Source organism: Oncorhynchus gorbuscha, linkage group LG06 (genome assembly GCF_021184085.1).
Source record: "Oncorhynchus gorbuscha isolate QuinsamMale2020 ecotype Even-year linkage group LG06, OgorEven_v1.0, whole genome shotgun sequence".
Lineage (NCBI taxonomy): Eukaryota > Metazoa > Chordata > Actinopteri > Salmoniformes > Salmonidae > Oncorhynchus > Oncorhynchus gorbuscha.
The window spans coordinates 50,048,632-50,067,634 of record NC_060178.1 but is presented as its reverse complement, the minus strand read 5'-3'; the positions used below and the strand labels follow the sequence as shown (position 1 = coordinate 50,067,634).

Sequence of the window (19,003 nt, the reverse complement as noted above, 5' to 3'; positions counted from 1 at the left end):
TCTGGTGGTCAAACTATTATTAATGGCAACAATGGCTGACAGTAAAATACTATGACGTCACGCACTCCAACGGTACCATTCCGCATCATGCCGCAAGCTGTGCTGCAGTATGACGCAACGTTTAAAGGAAGAACCACTGTATGTGTACCTGCGAAGTGTACCTTTGACTTTTTTGTACCCCAGGGAACAGCACTGTACCCCTAACCATGGCCTTAAATGAAATTAGAATACAGCAGCATACTGTCATTGTATACAAATAAAACCTTCAAGCTGTTGTATATACACATTAGGCAAAGTTTAAAAATATATTATTGGCAATACATGTATAGCCAATCTCTGTTCTGTCCACAGCCCTGGTGGCGCAGCAGGAACATCAGGTAAGTAGCAACCGAAAGGATAGCGAGTTCAAAATCTAAGTGAGGTTGAGTCCCAAGTAATCATTACACATCAGCATACTGTTCTTTCAAATGAACACCTTAATTTAACTGTAAACATACAGTAACGTGTTATAGATTTACTGTATTTTCACCACAACTAGACAAAACATTCTAGGGGACCATGACAATATTCTAAGAAATGCTCTTAGGGACGTCCCTTGAACAAACCGGGAGCAAGGCAAATCCTGCAGGGGACCATGACTGTTTAAATTGAATTAATGTCAATTATGCCTTTTAAAGTCAAATATTCTGGGTAAAGACACCTGGGTTTTCACGTGTAGTTTAATGGTATTTTGCATCCCCATGTTGTCAGATCCTTTTTCCACATGTGCTCAAATGCTGTCAAGTGTATTTTGATGTTATCACGTTGCACATGTTATCATGTCAACTTCACATTGAAATTCATGTGGTTTTTCAGTAAGGGTTAAACCTTCATCCCTTGTTATATCTCTGAGTTTGTTGAGCTCTGAATTATCTCTAGAGTCAAAACACTGTCTTGTTCAAACTGACTCTGAGTCTGGACCCCCTGGACAGAGAGCCAGAGAGGAAGAGTGTGATTTCCTCTTCCTTTGTGTTGTTAAGAGGAGCAGCAGTGATAGAGAGCCTGGTGACTAGGCTGCTCTGAATAGGCAGATCATCTCTTCTCCACTCCTCTCCTCTGCACTGCAGACCAGTCTGACAGTCTTTGTGGTTTTCCTCAAGGACTGGCAACTTCCGGGTTGGAGCGAGCGAGCGGTCGCATCCCCATTTCGGTCCGCAGGTAGTATAACTTTTCATTACATTTCATTACATTTCATTATAGTACAACGGTTTGATTTGTCTAATCTTAGAAATTTCTTCTTAGCTAGCTACATAGCCGTCTTTGTATCAAAGATAATTGCGTAATTATCGTATTTCGTCGTCCTAACGTAGTATCTGCCCAGCAGCTAGCCAGCTAGCAAACGTCCACCGTCTACCGAATAGCAGCACTGTAGAAACTATTACACTCAACTGAACGACTTGATTAGTCTAGTGTTAGCTAGCTACATAGTTGTCTTTGCTGTCTTCGTATCCAAGATAATTGTGTAGTTTAGAGTGTGTAGTCTTAGAGTGATTGTCTTAATTTACCGAGGTTAGCTAGACAGCTATTTGTCGTCCTTAACGTAGGAGACACTGCTAGCTAGCCAACAGCTAGCCAACGTCTACCGAATAGAACTCAACAACCCGGTCGCATTCCGCTTCGCTCCACAGGTAGTATCACATTTTCATTTAATTTCATTACAGTACAACGGTTTGATTTGTTTGATCGTAGCTAGCTACATAGCCATCTTTGTATCAAAGATAATTGTGTAGTCTAGAGCGATTTTCTAGGTTAGCTAGCCAGCTATTGTCGTTCTTTTAACGCAACGTAACGTAATCATCACTGCTAGCTAGCCAGCTAGCCCCCGAATAGCAGCACTGTAGAAACTATTACACTCAACGGAACGACTTGATTAGTGTAGTGTCAACAACGCAGCCACTGCCAGCTAGCCTACTTCAGCAGTACTGTATCATTTTAATCATTTTAGTCAATAAGATTCTTGCTACGTAAGCTTAACTTTCTGAACATTCGAGACGTGTAGTCCACTTGTCATTCTAATCTCCTTTGCATTAGCGTAGCCTCTTCTGTAGCCTGTCAACTATGTGTCTGTCTATCCCTGTTCTCTCCTCTCTGCACAGACCATACAAACGCTCCACACCGCGTGGCCGCGGCCACCCTAATCTAGTGGTCCCAGCGCGCACGACCCACGTGGAGTTCCAGGTCTCCGGTAGCCTCTGGAACTGCCGATCTGCGGCCAACAAGGCAGAGTTCATCTCAGCCTATGCCTCCCTCCAGTCCCTCGACTTCTTGGCACTGACGGAAACATGGATCACCACAGATAACACTGCTACTCCGACTGCTCTCTCTTCATCCGCCCACGTGTTCTCGCACACCCCGAGAGCTTCTGGTCAGCGGGGTGGTGGCACAGGGATCCTCATCTCTCCCAAGTGGTCATTCTCTCTTTCTCCCCTTACCCATCTGTCTATCACCTCTTTTGAATTCCATGCTGTCACAGTTACCAGCCCTTTCAAGCTTAACATCCTTATCATTTATCGCCCTCCAGGTTCCCTCGGAGAGTTCATCAATGAGCTTGATGCCTTGATGAGCTCCTTTCCTGAGGACGGCTCACCTCTCACAGTTCTGGGCGACTTTAACCTCCCCACGTCTACCTTTGACTCATTCCTCTCTGCCTCCTTCTTTCCACTCCTCTCCTCTTTTGACCTCACCCTCTCACCTTCCCCCCCTACTCACAAGGCAGGCAATACGCTCGACCTCATCTTTACTAGATGCTGTTCTTCCACTAACCTCATTGCAACTCCCCTCCAAGTCTCCGACCACTACCTTGTATCCTTTTCCCTCTCGCTCTCATCCAACACTTCCCACACTGCCCCTACTCGGATGGTATCGCGCCGTCCCAACCTCCGCTCTCTCTCCCCCGCTACTCTCTCCTCTTCCATCCTATCATCTCTTCCCTCTGCTCAAACCTCCTCCAACCTATCTCCTGATTCTGCCTCCTCAACCCTCCTCTCCTCCCTTTCTGCATCCTTTGACTCTCTATGTCCTCTATCCTCCAGGCCGGCTCGGTCCTCTCCTCCCGCTCCGTGGCTCGACGACTCATTGCGAGCTCACAGAACAGGGCTCCGGGCAGCCGAGCGGAAATGGAGGAAAACTCGCCTCCCTGCGGACCTGGCATCCTTTCACTCCCTCCTCTCTACATTTTCCTCCTCTGTCTCTGCTGCTACACCACTTTCTACCACTCTAAATTCCAAGCATCTGCCTCTAACCCTAGGAAGCTCTTTGCCACCTTCTCCTCCCTCCTGAATCCTCCCCCCCCCCCCCCTCCTTCCTCTCTGCAGATGACTTCGTCAACCATTTTGAAAAGAAGGTCGACGACATCCGATCCTCGTTTGCTAAGTCAAACGACACCGCTGGTTCTGCTCACACTGCCCTACCCTGTGCTCTGACCTCTTTCTCCCCTCTCTCTCCAGATGAAATCTCGCGTCTTGTGACTGCCGGCCGCCCAACAACTTGCCCGCTTGACCCTATCCCCTCCTCTCTTCTCCAGACCATTTCCGGAGACGTTCTCCCTTACCTCACCTCGCTCATCAACTCCTCCCTGACCGCTGGCTACGTCCCTTCCGTCTTCAAGAGAGCGAGAGTTACACCCCTTCTGAAAAAACCTACACTCGATCCCTCCGATGTCAACAACTATATACCAAGTCACTTGGCTCTGTCATAACCTCACATGGTCTCTCCTGTCATTGCTATGCAGACGACACACAATTAATCTTCTCCTTTCCCCCTTCTGATGACCAGGTGGCGAATCGCATCTCTGCATGTCTGGCAGACATATCAGTGTGGATGACGGATCACCACCTCAAGCTGAACCTCGGCAAGACGGAGCTGCTCTTCCTCCCGGGGAAGGACTGCCCGTTCCATGATCTCGCCATCACGGTTGACAACTCCATTGTGTCCTCCTCCCAGAGCGCTAAGAACCTTGGCATGATCCTGGACAACACCCTGTCGTTCTCAACTAACATCAAGGCGGTGGCCCGTTCCTGTAGGTTCATGCTCTACAACATCCGCAGAGTACGACCCTGCCTCACACAGGAAGCGCGCAGGTCCTAATCCAGGCACTTGTCATCTCCCGTCTGGATTACTGCAACTCGCTGTTGGCTGGGCTCCCTGCCTGTGCCATTAAACCCCTACAACTCATTCAGAACGCCGCAGCCCGTCTGGTGTTCAACCTTCCCAAGTTCTCTCACGTCACCCCGCTCCTCCGCTCTCTCCACTGGCTTCCAGTTGAAGCTCGCATCCGCTACAAGACCATGGTGCTTGCCTACGGAGCTGTGAGGGGAACAGCACCTCAGTACCTCCAGGCTCTGATCAGGCCCTACACCCAAACAAGGGCACTGCGTTCATCCACCTCTGGCCTGCTCGCCTCCCTACCACTGAGGAAGTACAGTTCCCGCTTAGCCCAGTCAAAACTGTTCGCTGCTCTGGCCCCCCAATGGTGGAACAAACTCCCTCACGACGCCAGGACAGCGGAGTCAATCACCACCTTCCGGAGACACCTGAAACCCCACCTCTTTAAGGAATACCTAGGATAGGATAAAGTAATCCTTCTCACCCCCCCCCTTAAAAGATTTAGATGCACTATTGTAAAGTGGCTGTTCCACTGGATGTCATAAGGTGAATGCACCAATTTGTAAGTCGCTCTGGATAAGAGCGTCTGCTAAATGACTTAAATGTAAATGTAATGTAAATGTCTAATGTATTCACAGATAGTGTGGGTGTATGTGTGTGTGTGTGTCTGTGTACGAGTGTCTACAAGAGACTCGAAAAAGGAGAGAGAGCGTGTGTATGTGCGTGCATGCGTGTGTGTGTGTGCATGCAGGTATATACAGTTGAAGTTGACATACACCTTAGCCCAAGTACATTTAAACTCAGTTTTTCACAGTTCCTGACATTTAATCCTAGTAAAAATTCCCCGTTTTAGGTCAGTTAGGATCACCAGATTATTTTAAGAATGTGAAATGTCAGAATAATAGTAGAGAGAGAATGATTTATTTCAGCTTTTATTTCTTTCATGACATTCCCAGTGGGTCAGAAGTTACATACACTCAATTAGTATTTGGTAGCATTGCCTTTAAATTGTTTAACTTGGGTCAAACATTTTGGGTAGCCTTCCACAAGCTTCCCACAATAAGTTGGGTGAATTTTGGCCCATTCCTCCTGACAGAGCTGGTGTAACGGAGTCAGGTTTGTAGTCCTCCTTGCTCTCACACTATTTTTCAGTTCTGCCCACACATTTTCTATAGGATTGAGGTCAGGGCTTTGTGATGGCCACTCCAATACCGTGACTTTGTTGTCCTTAAGCCATTTTGCCACAACTTTGGAAGTATGCTTGGGGTCATTGTCCATTTGGAAGACCCATTTGCGACCAAGCTTTAACTTCCTGACTGATGTCTTGATACGTTACTTCAAGCCTCCCCCTTTTTCCTCCAAACATAACAATGGTCATTATGGCCAAACAGTTCTATTTTTGTTTCATCTGACCAGAGGACATTTCTCCAAAAAGTACAATCTTTGTCCCCACGTGCAGTTGCAAACCGTAGTCTGGCTTTTTATGGCGGTTTTGGAGCAGTGGCTTCTTCCTTGCTGAGCGGGCTTTCAGTTTGTCGTTATATGACTCGTTTCACTGTGAATATAGATACTTTTGTACCTGTTTCCTCCAGCATCTTCACAAAGTCCTTTGCTGTTGTTCTGGGATTGATTTGCACTTTTTGCACCAAAATTTATTTTGATTTTCCAATGATGTCAAGCAAAGATGCACTGAGTTTGAAGGTAGGCCTTTAAATATATCCACAGGTACACCCTCAATTGACTCAAATGATGTCAATTAGTCTATTAGAAGCTTCTAAAGCCATGACATAATTTTCTGGAATTTTCCAAGCTGCTTAAAGGCACAGTCAACTTAGTGTATGTAAACCTCTGACCCGCTGGAATTGTGATACTGTGAATTATAAGTAGAATAATCTGTCTGTAAACAATTGTTGGAAAAATGACTTGTGTCATGCACAAAGTAGATGTCCTAACTGACTTGCCAAAACTATAGTTCGTTAACAACAAATGTGTGGAGAGGTTGAAAAACGAGTTTTAATGACTCTAACCTAAGAATGTAAACTTCCAACTCCAACTGATCACCACCTCAAGCTGAACTTCGGCAAGACGGAGCTGCTCTTCCTCCCGGGGAAGGACTGCCCGTTCCATGATCTCGCCATCACGGTTGACAACTCCATTGTGTCCTCCTCCCAGAGCGCTAAGAACCTTGGCGTGATCCTGGACAACACCCTGTCGTTCTCAACTAACATCAACGCGGTGGCCCGTTCCTGTAGGTTCATGCTCTACAATGCACCAATTTGTAAGTCGCTCTGGATAAGAGCGTCTGCTAAATGACTTAAATGTAAATGTAACTGTATGTACGTTTGTGCGTATATAAAAGTATCTATACGTCCTCTTAAAAGTGTGTGTCTCATACCAAGCAAATACTCAGACAGAGATGAGCAATTAAACATCCAGTCGTGCATGTTAACAGTAAATGGCTGACGGCCTTTCAGCCCATTGTGATGAAGAGTTGTTGTGCAGTGATGACGAACTCGGCCCTGGTCGACAGTCAACACAGTGGGAGAGAGCGAGAGAGCCTCTTCCTTTTCATTATCATCATTGCCTCTCTCTATCTGCTGCTTGCAGTTAAATGGCCCTGGTCAACAGTCAACACAGTGGGAGAGAGCGAGAGAGCCTCTTCCTTTTCATTATCATCATTATCCTCTCCATCTGCTGCTTGCAGTTAAATGGCCCTGGTCAACAGTCAACAGTGGGAGAGAGCGAGAGAGATGCTTCCTTTTCATTATCATCATTACCTCTCTCTATCTGATGCAGCCTCGTTAAATGGCCCTGGTCAACAGTCAACACAGTGGGAGAGAGCAAGAGAGACGCTTCCTTTTCATTATCCTCATTACCTCTCTATCTGATGCTGCCTCGTTAAATGGCCTCTCTTTTATTATTGTCATTTACCAGTTTGACAGGGAGGTCATACTGACACTACGGTCACTTTTACAGATGATGCATAAATACATCAAACACATACAATATACAAAATGACAAAACAGACACATTCATTAACACAGAGGTCTCCGATCATTACTCTGGAACTGGCCAATGGGGGACCAGAACGTCTCATTTCAGAGCTCCGAAGGTTGTTCCACATAAAGGGCCCAAAAGATCAATAAAAACAGCTTGACACAACTCTGTGGAGATCGACCGGGCCTTCAATGTTATCCAAGCCTGAGACCGGGGGGTTGGTAATTTGTAAGTCTAAATTGAATGAATGATGATAGATACATAGGAAGTTGGCCTCTCTCTCTCACTTTACATCTGTCTCTCTGCCTCTCCATCTGTCTTTCTTCACCTCTCTTTCTCTGCCTGTCTGTTTCCCTCTCTGTCTTTGTCCATCTGTCTCTCTTCACCTCGCTTTCTCTGCCTGTCTGTCTCCCTCTCTGTCTGTCCATCAGTCTCTATTCCTCTATTTCTACCCCACTCTCTTTCTCTGTCTGTCTCCCTCTGCTCTCTCTCTATATGACTGGCTGTCACTATCGCCTCTGTCTTTCTCTCTCTCTCCATCTACCGCTCCTTATTCTTCCTTGCTCACCCCTCTCTCATTCACGGCTGTCTCAGTGGGATGGCTGTTTGGGCTGAGAGCAGAGCAGTGTTTTTGTAAACAGAACAGCACTAAACCCTCACCCAGCTGACCTGATTTACCATTGCTGGAGAGCTGCATATACACACACACGCCCGCACACACATGCACAAACACATACACGCATGCACACAGCTGCATTCAGGATAGGTCTCAGTGGGGGGGGGGGGGGGCACCGGAATGTTCAGCAGAGGAATGCCAATCCAGAACAGAACATTTAGAATGTCAGCAAGTTGACAGAATGATCTACAGAAGAATCTTATCTTGGCAAAAGGTTGAGGGCTACACTAATGTGCAAGACAGCAGCTACAAAACCAAATCTTCTGGAGTGGTTTATAATGCCAGCAAGCCTAACACACACGTGTGCACGAACACACGCACACACACTCACACATATATCATATCATGTCACATCGGTATTCAGTTGGTTAGAGACAGACATTCCGTAAATACTAGTAATAGATTGGATAACACAAAGATGGTGGACAGACAGAAAAGAGAAATAGGCAAAATAACATTTTGATTTAGAGCAATAAAGAAATGGAATAAATTAACTGAGCTAACTAGAAACCTTTCAATATATACGTTTAAACATTTTAAAACCATTTAAATATAATACATAGGAATGTTGTGGGACTATAGTAGATGAAAAATCAAAATTTTTTAAAGTGAGTATTTATTGGGTCATTATGATAGTATATTATGTATGTTTGTAATAGTGTGTTATATGTGTAAGTGTGTTCGTATTATAAATTGTATTTTAATGTTTAAGGACTCTTGGAAGATCAGTCCAAATGGGGACTAGAAGAGATCCAAATTGAATCATGTCATGTGAGGAGGAAGCAAGGGCTATATTAGTCACGGCTATGCACTGTGCCACCCTCACTCACTTCAAAGGAAGGTGTGGGTTGATGCTACAACAACTGTGGATTTAAACATACAAATGCACAAATGAGGAAGCAGAGAGTGGGAGGGCAGGCTGCTTGAGGGGAGACAGAACGATATAGTGCTACTACAACCAGACAGAAATGGGTCGAGAGAGAGAGAGAGAGAGACAGAAGATATAGAGGGGACAGGCTATAGAAAACAAAGCAGGGGGGAAGGAAAGGGAGGATGAGGAGAGAAAGTGAGTGATTTAGTTTGTAAGCCACATTGCCAAACTGAAGGATATAATATTTATGTGTATAGTCTGGTAGCAAGACGTGACAGAGGAGTGTGGAGCCACTGGTTTGACTGTGACAGCCTCCGAGCTGTGATGTCACACATCAGACACCAACGTGACTAGTGTGCACTGTACCCAACACGGCTATTTACATACCCAATTAACAACCACCAAAGCCCTAACAGGTAATATATTCAGACAGATCCTTCCCTTAAATTTAAATCTGTGCCAAGTTTGCCACCAAACCGTGTAGGGACTCTGTTGGGATTCAGTATGTCGGTACTATTAATGGTACTGTTGGTGAGTGCAGTCTATGCGGAGGAGAGCTGAAGCACGTGGGTGTCTCTCGGGAAAACAGTGTCTATGAGAAGCTAGACTGTCTGAGAGGTGGGTTGGAGGGAGCACTGCCATGTGAGACTATGACACGGGTGAGAGAGAATGTGTAAGAGCCAACGGGGAAAGAGCACTGTTTAAGACAAGCTAGCACTGTTGTTGAGTTCATGTACAGAATATCCTGGAGCACTCATGCTTTACTGACTACAGAGACTGCTGCACTGTTGCAGGCTATTTATTACCTTGTGTCAACTGAAAATAACTACATTCACCAATACCCAAAAGCTTAGGCTACATTAAAGCAATTCATAAAACGATCTAACCCAAACCACAAATCAAATTATAATCCACAATGGAATACCAAATAATCTCAGCAAATAAACGGAACACTAGTAGTAGGACAGTACTGGCTATGACAAATGTGCCAGGCAGAGCAGAACAATAGCCAGCCTTGTGGGTTTCCTCCACCAAGAGTTGGCATCTGTCCGACATGAATACCACGTGACTGGGATTTATAACACAGGATATAGGAAGTTGTTTGACACACATCCACAAACATTATAGTTCCACTTCCCTTATACTCTCAGATGAATAGGTGACACGAATGATGTGCTCTGTGATATATCCTGAAAATAACAAACGTTTTGCGCTAATCTGTTGGGGATCTGGCTGTCTGTTGCGTGATTTGGAATGCTGGTGGCTTCGGTTTCAGCACCGGGACAGAGTGGACAGCTCTTGCGTGTGACGCAAGTAGCCTACTGGCTGTTGTATATGCAGAAGAAGCTTTTATTGGTTGATCACACAAACCCCAAAACAGAAGCAACTTCTACCTTGGATCTTTTCAGTTACAGACAAAACAGTTCGTGTAAGATGTCAAGCCAAAAGCAGTTGGATTCTCTATGGACTCCATGGGCTACCATCATGGTGGGATAATTATGCCAAGTCACCATAGCAACAATGGATGCCTACAACTTCTCTTTACAGTTTCCAAGACCATCTTAAATGAGGCAAACCAGTACAAGGTACTGAAACAGTTGGTTGGGACACCTTTATTAAATGCTTCAAATCATCTCCCTCACTTCGACAGGCAGAAGGCAGCCTAGATTCTATAACAAGTCCAAATGCATTCATGCAAGTGAGTCAAGTCATTCTGTTCTGACATTTGAAAAGCTGCAAGACAGCAAAAACCTTGCAGTCACATTATCTTGCTAAAAACAGCAATGGATCCAACTGCAGAATATTGAGTTTAGCTATAAGATGCCTGTTCAGTTGGTTAGCCTAACCTTGCAAGACAGACTATCCATAGAAAATAATATCAAAGGTTTTGAATAGCCTGCTCTCTTCTTCATAATATGTTGTCTATGATATTGGGTTGAATATAGGCTTACACTGTAACAAATTGCTATACATTTACAGCAAAAAAATACAGTTAGCTACTGTAATTCTATATTATAGTACTGTAAAGAGCAATGCATTAAGGGGGGGTTCAATGGCATTCAGCTACACTGCTGTAAAATTACAGCAATTTCTGTGATTTTACAATACAATTTTACAGTTAAGTGCTGTATTGCCTGTTTTGCTTACTGGGAATTATGGTGCATCGTGGAAAAAATGTTGTGTGCAGGGTAAGAATCTCCGGCTCATTAACATATTTTGAGGCATGCCGTGTAAGAGGCTATATTTGTTGCACCCGTGTACCCCACAGAATACATTACCATACCGTACTTTTGGAACCTAAAAACATTTTCTTATAAATATACAGTGCCTCTACAAGTGTAAGTGATATAAAACAACAAATAATGATTGGTATGTTGTAATACATAATTACATACACTGTTAGAAATTTCTGTCATTTTATTACACTACAAAAAAATTACTGTATTTCTGTTTTCTGTGTATTTATTGAAGTGTTCTGTAAATGATGGTGCATTGTGGGAAAATGTTGTGGGTGGGGAAAGAATCGCTGACTCATGAACATATTTTGAGGCGTGCCATGTAAGGGGCAATATTTGTTGGACCCTTTAGAGAGAATGCCGTACCAATTGAACTGATTTGTGGTAGTAGTACCACATAATTTAATATAATAATAAATATAATAATATTTAAAATGGGGACTAATCATGGTGGCAGCAAGTCGTAAGCTTTTGCTGGTTGAGCAATTTGCCAAGTCCTACTGGTCTGTTTTACCTTGTAATCATGGCAAGTTTGGATGTATTTGTTTAGGCCTCCAGAATTGCAAGAAGACATAGACTACAAAATATTCATAAATATGTCGTAATATACAAATTCCGTAGCAGCCATCTTACTTGCACCAATACCATTTAATTACAGTAAAACGCTTTAAAATACCAATATTGCAATTACAGTAGCATTTACGTTCTTACAGTATAGTAGGCTAATGTTACAGTATTGTACTCTGTCGTTGCTCTGATATCACAATAATTTACAGGAAGCTGATGGCAAGTTATTTTGAATAGTACAGTAACATACTTGGTACTAGCCAGAGATGGGCGAAGACATGTCAAAAGGTATACTTACTATAAAATATAAAATACCTTGAAAACCGATGCCTCCTTAAATAAAACAACATCCCAGTAACCATTACAGAAACATTTTACTCTATCAGCTGCCTGATACACAATGCATGAATGAGTCACTGTGCAGCCTAGTCACCATATCCCCATCACCAGCAAGACGCAGCATGGCTCTTTAACCCAGGCTATAACGTAACAGCGCTACACAGTCAGTCTGCCATAAATCAAACCTCTCGATTTGATACAATTGTCAAAATGGGAGAAATACATCGAATCGTTTTCCATGACACGCATCTCCTTGAGTTAATGCCTGTAACACAGTGAGTCGAGCCGCGAGCCCCACATCTAGCCGACTGCTGGGTCCACGTAGTCAGACAGTGCGTGTGCGTGTCTGTGAACGCGTGTTACCTACCTGTCTCCAGGTGGAGAGAGAGACGCGACTCAGTGATGTAGGGCGTATCGCTCTTGGACCGGACTCTCCGGATCGGCCGACGGTCTATCTCATTCTCCGGTGACGCCGCCATTTAGGTATCCTTGGCCGGGCAACGTCCGTCCACTGGCGACCAATTGAACTGCGCGAGACGAGACTCATGCACGGGCAGACCGTGTAGGTAGGTGATGCGGGCGATGAGAAATGGAGATGACGGGGGAGAGAGAGAGAGAGAGAGAGAGAGAGAGAGAGAGAGAGAGAGAGAGAGAGAGAGAGAGAGAGAGAGAGAGAGAGAGAGAGAGAGAGAGAGAGAGAGAGAGAGAGAGAGAGAGAGAGAGAGAGAGAGAGAGAGAGAGAGATGTTCCACTGTAATAGTGAAGGTGTAAACTTGGCAGTAGAAAATCTTAACAGTATATTTGACCTCTCAGCTTCCGTATCAAATCTAAAAATCTCAAATAGAAAACCGAAGAAATGAACAACAATGACAAATGGTTTGATGAAGAATGCAAAAATCTAAGAAAGAAATTGAGAAACCTGTCCAACCAAAAACATAGAGACCCGGAAAACCGGAGTCTACGCCTTTGCTATGGTGAATCACCAAAACAATACAGAAATAGAGTACGGAAAAAGGAACAGCACGTCAGAAATCAGCTCAATGTAGATGAAGAATCCATAGACTCTAACCACTTCTGGGAACATTGGAAAACACTAAACAAACAACATGAAGAATTATCTATCCAACATGGAGATGTATGGGTAAACCACTTCTCCAATCTTTTTGGCTCTATAACAAAGAACAAACCGCAAAAACATATACATGATCAAATACAAATCTTGGAATCAACTATTAAAGACTACCAGAACCCACTGGATTCTCCAATTACCTTGAATGAGCTACAGGACAAAATAAAAACCCTCCAACTCAAAAAGGCCTGTGGTGTTGATGGTATCCTCAATGAAATGACAAATATACAGACAACAAATTCCAATTGGCTATACTAAAACTCATTAACATCATCCTTAGCTCTTGACCCTAATAACTACCATGGGATATGTGTCAAAAGCAACTTGTAACTCTCGTCGTGGGTGGAAGAAGAGGAGGACCAATGTCCAGCGTGGTAAGAGGAGGACCAATGTCCAGCGTGGTAAAGAGGAGGAACAATGTCCAGCGTGGTAAGAGGAGGACCAATGCACAGCGTGGTAAGAGGAGGACCAATGCGCAGCGTGGTAAGAGGAGGACCAATGCGCAGCGTGGTAAGAGGAGGACCAATGTCCAGCGTGGTAAGAGGAGGACCAATGTCCAGCGTGGTAAGAGGAGGACCAATGCGCAGCGTGGTAAGAGGAGGACCAATGTCCAGCGTGGTAAGAGGAGGACCAATGTCCAGCGTGGTAAGAGGAGGACCAATGCACAGCGTGGTAAGAGGAGGACCAATGTCCAGCATGGTAAGAGGAGGACCAATGTCCAGCGTGGTAAGAGCAGGACCAATGCACAGCGTGGTAAGAGGAGGACCAATGCGCAGCGTGGTAAGAGGAGGACCAATGCGCAGCGTGGTAAGAGGAGGACCAATGCGCAGCGTGGTAAGTGTCCATATTGTTTTAATAAGAATACTGAACACTGAACAAAATCAATAAAATGTCAAAAAGAACAGTCCTGAACAGTGAAGCAAAACAGAAAATATTCACCCACAAAACACGGGTGGGAAAAGGCTACCTAAGTATGATTCTCAATCAGAGACAACGAACGACACCTGCCTCTGATTGAGAACCATACCATACCAGGCCAAACACAAAACCACAACATAGAAAAACGAACATAGACTACCCACTCAACTCACACCCTGACCATACTAAAACAAAGACATGACAAAATAACGAAGGTCAGAACGTGACACAACCTTGGGAAAATCCTCTGTATTATCATTAACAGCAGACTCATACATTTCCTCAGTGAAAACAGTGTACAAAGTCTTCTCATGCTTTGTTGATTTCATAAAAGCCTTCGACTAAATTTGGCATGAGGGTCTGCTATACAAATGGATGGAAAGTGGTGTTGGGGGAAAAACATACGACATTATCAAATTATCAAAAGTGTGCGGTTAAAATAGGCAAAAAACACACACATTTCTTCCCACAGGGCCGTGGGGTGAGACAGGGGTGCAGCTTAAGCCCCACCCTCTTCAAAGTACATATCAACAAATTGGCGCGGGCACTAGAACAGTCTGCAGCACCCGGCCTCACCCTACTAGAATCTGAAGTCAAATGTCTACTGTTTGCTGATGATCTGGTGCTTCTGTCACCAACCAAGTAGGGCCTACAGCAGCACCTAGATATTCTGCACAGATACTGCCAGACCTAGGCCCTGACAGTAAATCTCAGTAAGACCAAAATAATGGTGTTCCTTAATAGGTCCAGTCGCCAGGACCACAAATACAAATTATATCTAGACACCGTTGCCCTAGAGCACACAAACAACTATACATACCTTGGCCTAAACATCGGCGCCACAGGTAACTTCCACAAAGCTGTGAACAACCTGTGAGACAAGGCAAGAAGGGCGTTGTATGCCATCAAAAGGAACATAAAATTCTACATACCAATTAAGATCTGGCTAAAAATACTCAAATCAGTTATAGAACCCATTGTCCTTTATGGTTGTGAGGTCTGGGGTCTGCTCACCAACCAATAATTCACAAAATGGGACAAACACCAAATTGAGACTCTGCATGCAGAATTCTGCAAAAATATCCTCTGTGTACAATGCAAAACACCAAATAATGCATGCAAAGCAGAATTAGGCCGATAACCGCTAATTATCAAAATCCAGAAAAGAGCCATTAAATTCTACAACCACCGAAAAGGAAGTGATCCCCAAAACCTTCCATAACAAAGCCATCACCTACAGAGAGATGAACCTGGAGAAGAGTCCCCTAATCAAGCTGGTCCTGGGGCTCTGTTCCCAAACACAAACACACCCTACAGAGCCCCAGGACAGCAACACAATTAGACCCAACCAAATCATGAGAAAACAAAAAGATAATTACTTGATACATTGGACAGAATTAACAAAAAACAGAGCAAACTAGAATGGTATTTGGCCCTAAACAGAATACACAGTGACAGAATACCTGACCACTGTGACTGACCCAATCCTAAGGAAAGCTTTAACTATGTACAGACTCAGTAAGCATAGCCTTGCTATTGAGAAAGGCCGCCGTAGGCAGACCTGGCTCTCAAGAGAAGACAGGCTATATGCACACCGCCCACAAAATGAGGTGGAAACTGAGCTGCACTTCCTAACCTCCCGCCAAATGTATGACCATATTAGAGACACATATTCCCCTCAGATTACACACACCCACAAATAATTTGAAAACAAATCAAATTTGGATAAACTTCCATATCTATTAGGTGAAACATCACAGTGTACCATCAAAGCAGAAAAATGTCTGACCTGTTGCCACAAGAAAAGTGCAGCAGCCAGTGAGGAACAAACACCATTGTAAATACAACCCATATTTATGTTTATTTATTTTCCCTTTTGTACTTGCATCTTACAACACTGTACATAGCCATAAAATGACATACGATATGTCTCTTTTCCTTTGAAACTTATGTGAGTGTAATTTTTACAGTACATTTTTTATTGTTTATTTAACTCTTTTTTTTATTATCTAATTTACTTGCTTTGGCAATGTAAACATATGTTTCCCCAACCAATAAAGCCATTTAAATTGAATTGAATTGAGAGAGAGAGAGAAGCAAACAAACCTGTGGTGTGAGATGTACAGTGACACTATTGATTAAGGGGTCCTGCCTCCCTTCTGAAAAGAGAAAGTGGCACACACACACACACACACACACACACACACACACACACACACACACACACACACACACACACACACACACACACACACACACACACACACACACACACACACACACACACACACACACACACACACACACACACACACACACCGAGAATATCAACACGTCATAAGCCATTCCATTTGGGGGGGTGACAGGAAATTGGCTTTAAAACTGCAACATTTTCTCTCAAAATGTGTAAAATAGCATGAGATAGACTAAGCTATAAAACTACACTTTTTTGGTTTTTTTGGTTGGGGCAGGGCTTGCTTGTACCTTGCAGCCTGAGGAAACTGAATTACGCCACTGACACACACACAGACTTCCCTGTCTGCAACAGCACAGAATAACACACAGTTGCTATTGTGAGAATACCTGCCCATTCCCCAGAGAGTAAATCAGTAGGCTATAAGTGGAGATGATATCTGGAGACTGTCTGGCCCTTACTTTCAGTTAGCCTACCTAACCCTAGCTTCTCTGTCTCCTTCATCATGGCTGACTCCATAGCCTACATGGCAGATATTTATAATGGTTGTCAAGAGTTCTCTGCAGCTAGCGACTGGAACGAGCTGCAACAAACACTCAAACTGGACAGTTTAATCTCCATCTCTTCATTCAAAGAATCAATCATGGACACTCTTACTGACAGTTGTGGCTGCATTGTGTGATGTATTGTTGTCTCTACCTTCTTGACTTTTGTGCTGTTGACTGTGCCCAATAATGTTTGTACCATGTTTTGTGCTGTGACCATTTTGTGTTGCTGCCTTGCTATGTTGTTGTTATGTTGTGTTGCTGCCTTGCTATGTTGTTGTTATGTTGTGTTGCTGCCTTGCTATGTTGTTGTTATGTTGTGTTGCTGCCATGTTGCTGCCTTGCTATGTTGTTGTTATGTTGTGTTGCTGCCTTGCTATGTTGTTGTTATGTTGTGTTGCTGCCTTGCTATGTTGTTGTTATGTTGTGTTGCTGCCTTGCTATGTTGTTGTTATGTTGTGTTGCTGCCTTGCTATGTTGTTGTCTAGGTCCCTCTTTATGTAGTGTTGTGTTCTCTCTCTTGTTGTGATATGTGTTGTGTCCTATATTTATATTGTTTTCGTTTTTTTAAAGTCCCGTGCCCCTGTCCCCGCAGGAGGCCTTTTGCCTTTTGGGAGGCCGTCATTGTAAATAAGAATTTGTTTTTTACTGACTTGCCTAATTAAATAAAGGTTCAACTGTAAAAAATGTTAAAAGAGATCAGTAAAGCCAATACCCATCTGCATGTACCATCACCATTGGAAAGCTGCTATTCTCCAACTCTTCTCTCTCTTTTGGGAAGCAAGCTCACCCCATCTAGTGGATGATATCATCAGAATACACAGAATGGAACTAGAATGGGGCATTTATACGCAAGAACAAGCACATTGTCATTTTACAGCTCATTTGTCACTGATACTCTCTTAGAAAAAAAGCTGTCGCCACAGGAGAACCCTTTTTGGTTCAAGGTATATTCCTTTTGGGTTCTATGTAGAACCCTCTGTGGAAAGGGTTCTACATGGAACCCAAATGGGTTCTTTCTACCTGGAACCAAAAACGGTCAGAACCCATTTTTTCTAAGAGTGTAGATTCATCCCATGTATACTATTAATGTATAGGAAGATAGCATATCTAGACTAGCGTATCTAACTCCCATAATGTAGGGTAGAGTTAGGGAGGCTAACTGAGAATAAGGGCCAGACAGGTTAATATAATACACTAAGCTGAAGGAGGATCTCCAAAAAATGGCAAAAATCTTCATTTTAGGCTCAATATTCTACTGTGTTTTGTATTATTATTATTTATTTTTTACCCATAATGTTCATTACCTTGACATTCCAAATGACCATTCAATAAAGCACTGATTGATTATTTCTACCAGGGTTCATTGGGTTGGCCAAAGAAACAGAGCACTATTTATACATTTGCTAAATAAAAATATCCAGCCCTAAAAAAAGGGACCCGTCTAAAAGTAAACCATATCTATCAATCACAGACAAACCCAGAGGATGTCAAGGCATTGCAGGAGAGGAGACAGCAGGAGGCATTAGGCAGGTCGGGTAACCTACATGACCTAACCGCCCCCTCCCGGATCTTCCTCCCGACCAACCCCTGGTAGTGTAGAGATGTTAAAGTCTGCTTAGATTTTTAAAATGTTTTATTTCACCTTTATTTAACCAGGTACGCAAGTTGAGAACAAGTTCTCATTTACAATTGCGACCTGGCCAAGATAAAGCAAAGCAGTTTGACAGATACAACGACACAGAGTTACACATGGAGTAAAACAAACATAATAATAATAATAATAATAACAGTCAATAATACAGTATAAACAAGTCTATACACAATGTGAGCAAATGAGGTGAGAAAGGAGGTAAAGGCAAAAAAGGCCACGGTGGCAAAGTAAATACAATATAGCAAGTAAAACACTGGAATGGTAGTTTTGCAATGGAAGAATGTGCAAAGTATAAATAAAAATAATGGGGTGCAAAGGAGCAAAATAAATAAATAAAATAAAATAAATAAATAAAATATTATTTTAGTATCAAAAGAAGCGCTTCATCCTTTTACAAAAGGATGATACTAAAATAATATCCTGCTTTTAAACTAATATTTATATATTTACATATTTATATTACTGTGTATATTCTCTTTTCTAGTTGTCTGTCAATGTTGTGCAATGTTATAGTAAACGTTTATGAATGAATGATTTGCCGTTTACAATGGATCCTCTGTAAGCCTCTGCTGCAAATGAGCACAAATGTAACCACAATGGTGCAATGCATCTGACTTGACTGTTGATGATTTAATGTCATTGTTTGAAATAAATACATTGTTTTAATGTATGCATTTATTTGTTAGGGACATTGGTAAGACCAGTTTATATTCCGCTGTGTTTTGTATTATTG

The 19,003-nt window shown here is 43.2% G+C and overlaps 1 protein-coding gene across 1 annotated transcript in view; it reads right to left on the bottom strand.

Moving 5' to 3' along the window:
* LOC124038058 (phosphatase and actin regulator 1-like) overlaps window positions 1-12,448 on the bottom strand; it is a 106,851-nt gene extending 94,403 nt beyond the window's left edge. Inside the window, exon 1 of the mRNA XM_046353462.1 lies at window positions 12,198-12,448. Within this exon, the coding sequence (XP_046209418.1) occupies window positions 12,198-12,309 (112 nt within the window). The 5' untranslated portion in view covers window positions 12,310-12,448. The remainder of the gene's footprint in view (window positions 1-12,197) is intronic.
* Between the last annotated feature and the right edge of the window lie 6,555 nt (window positions 12,449-19,003).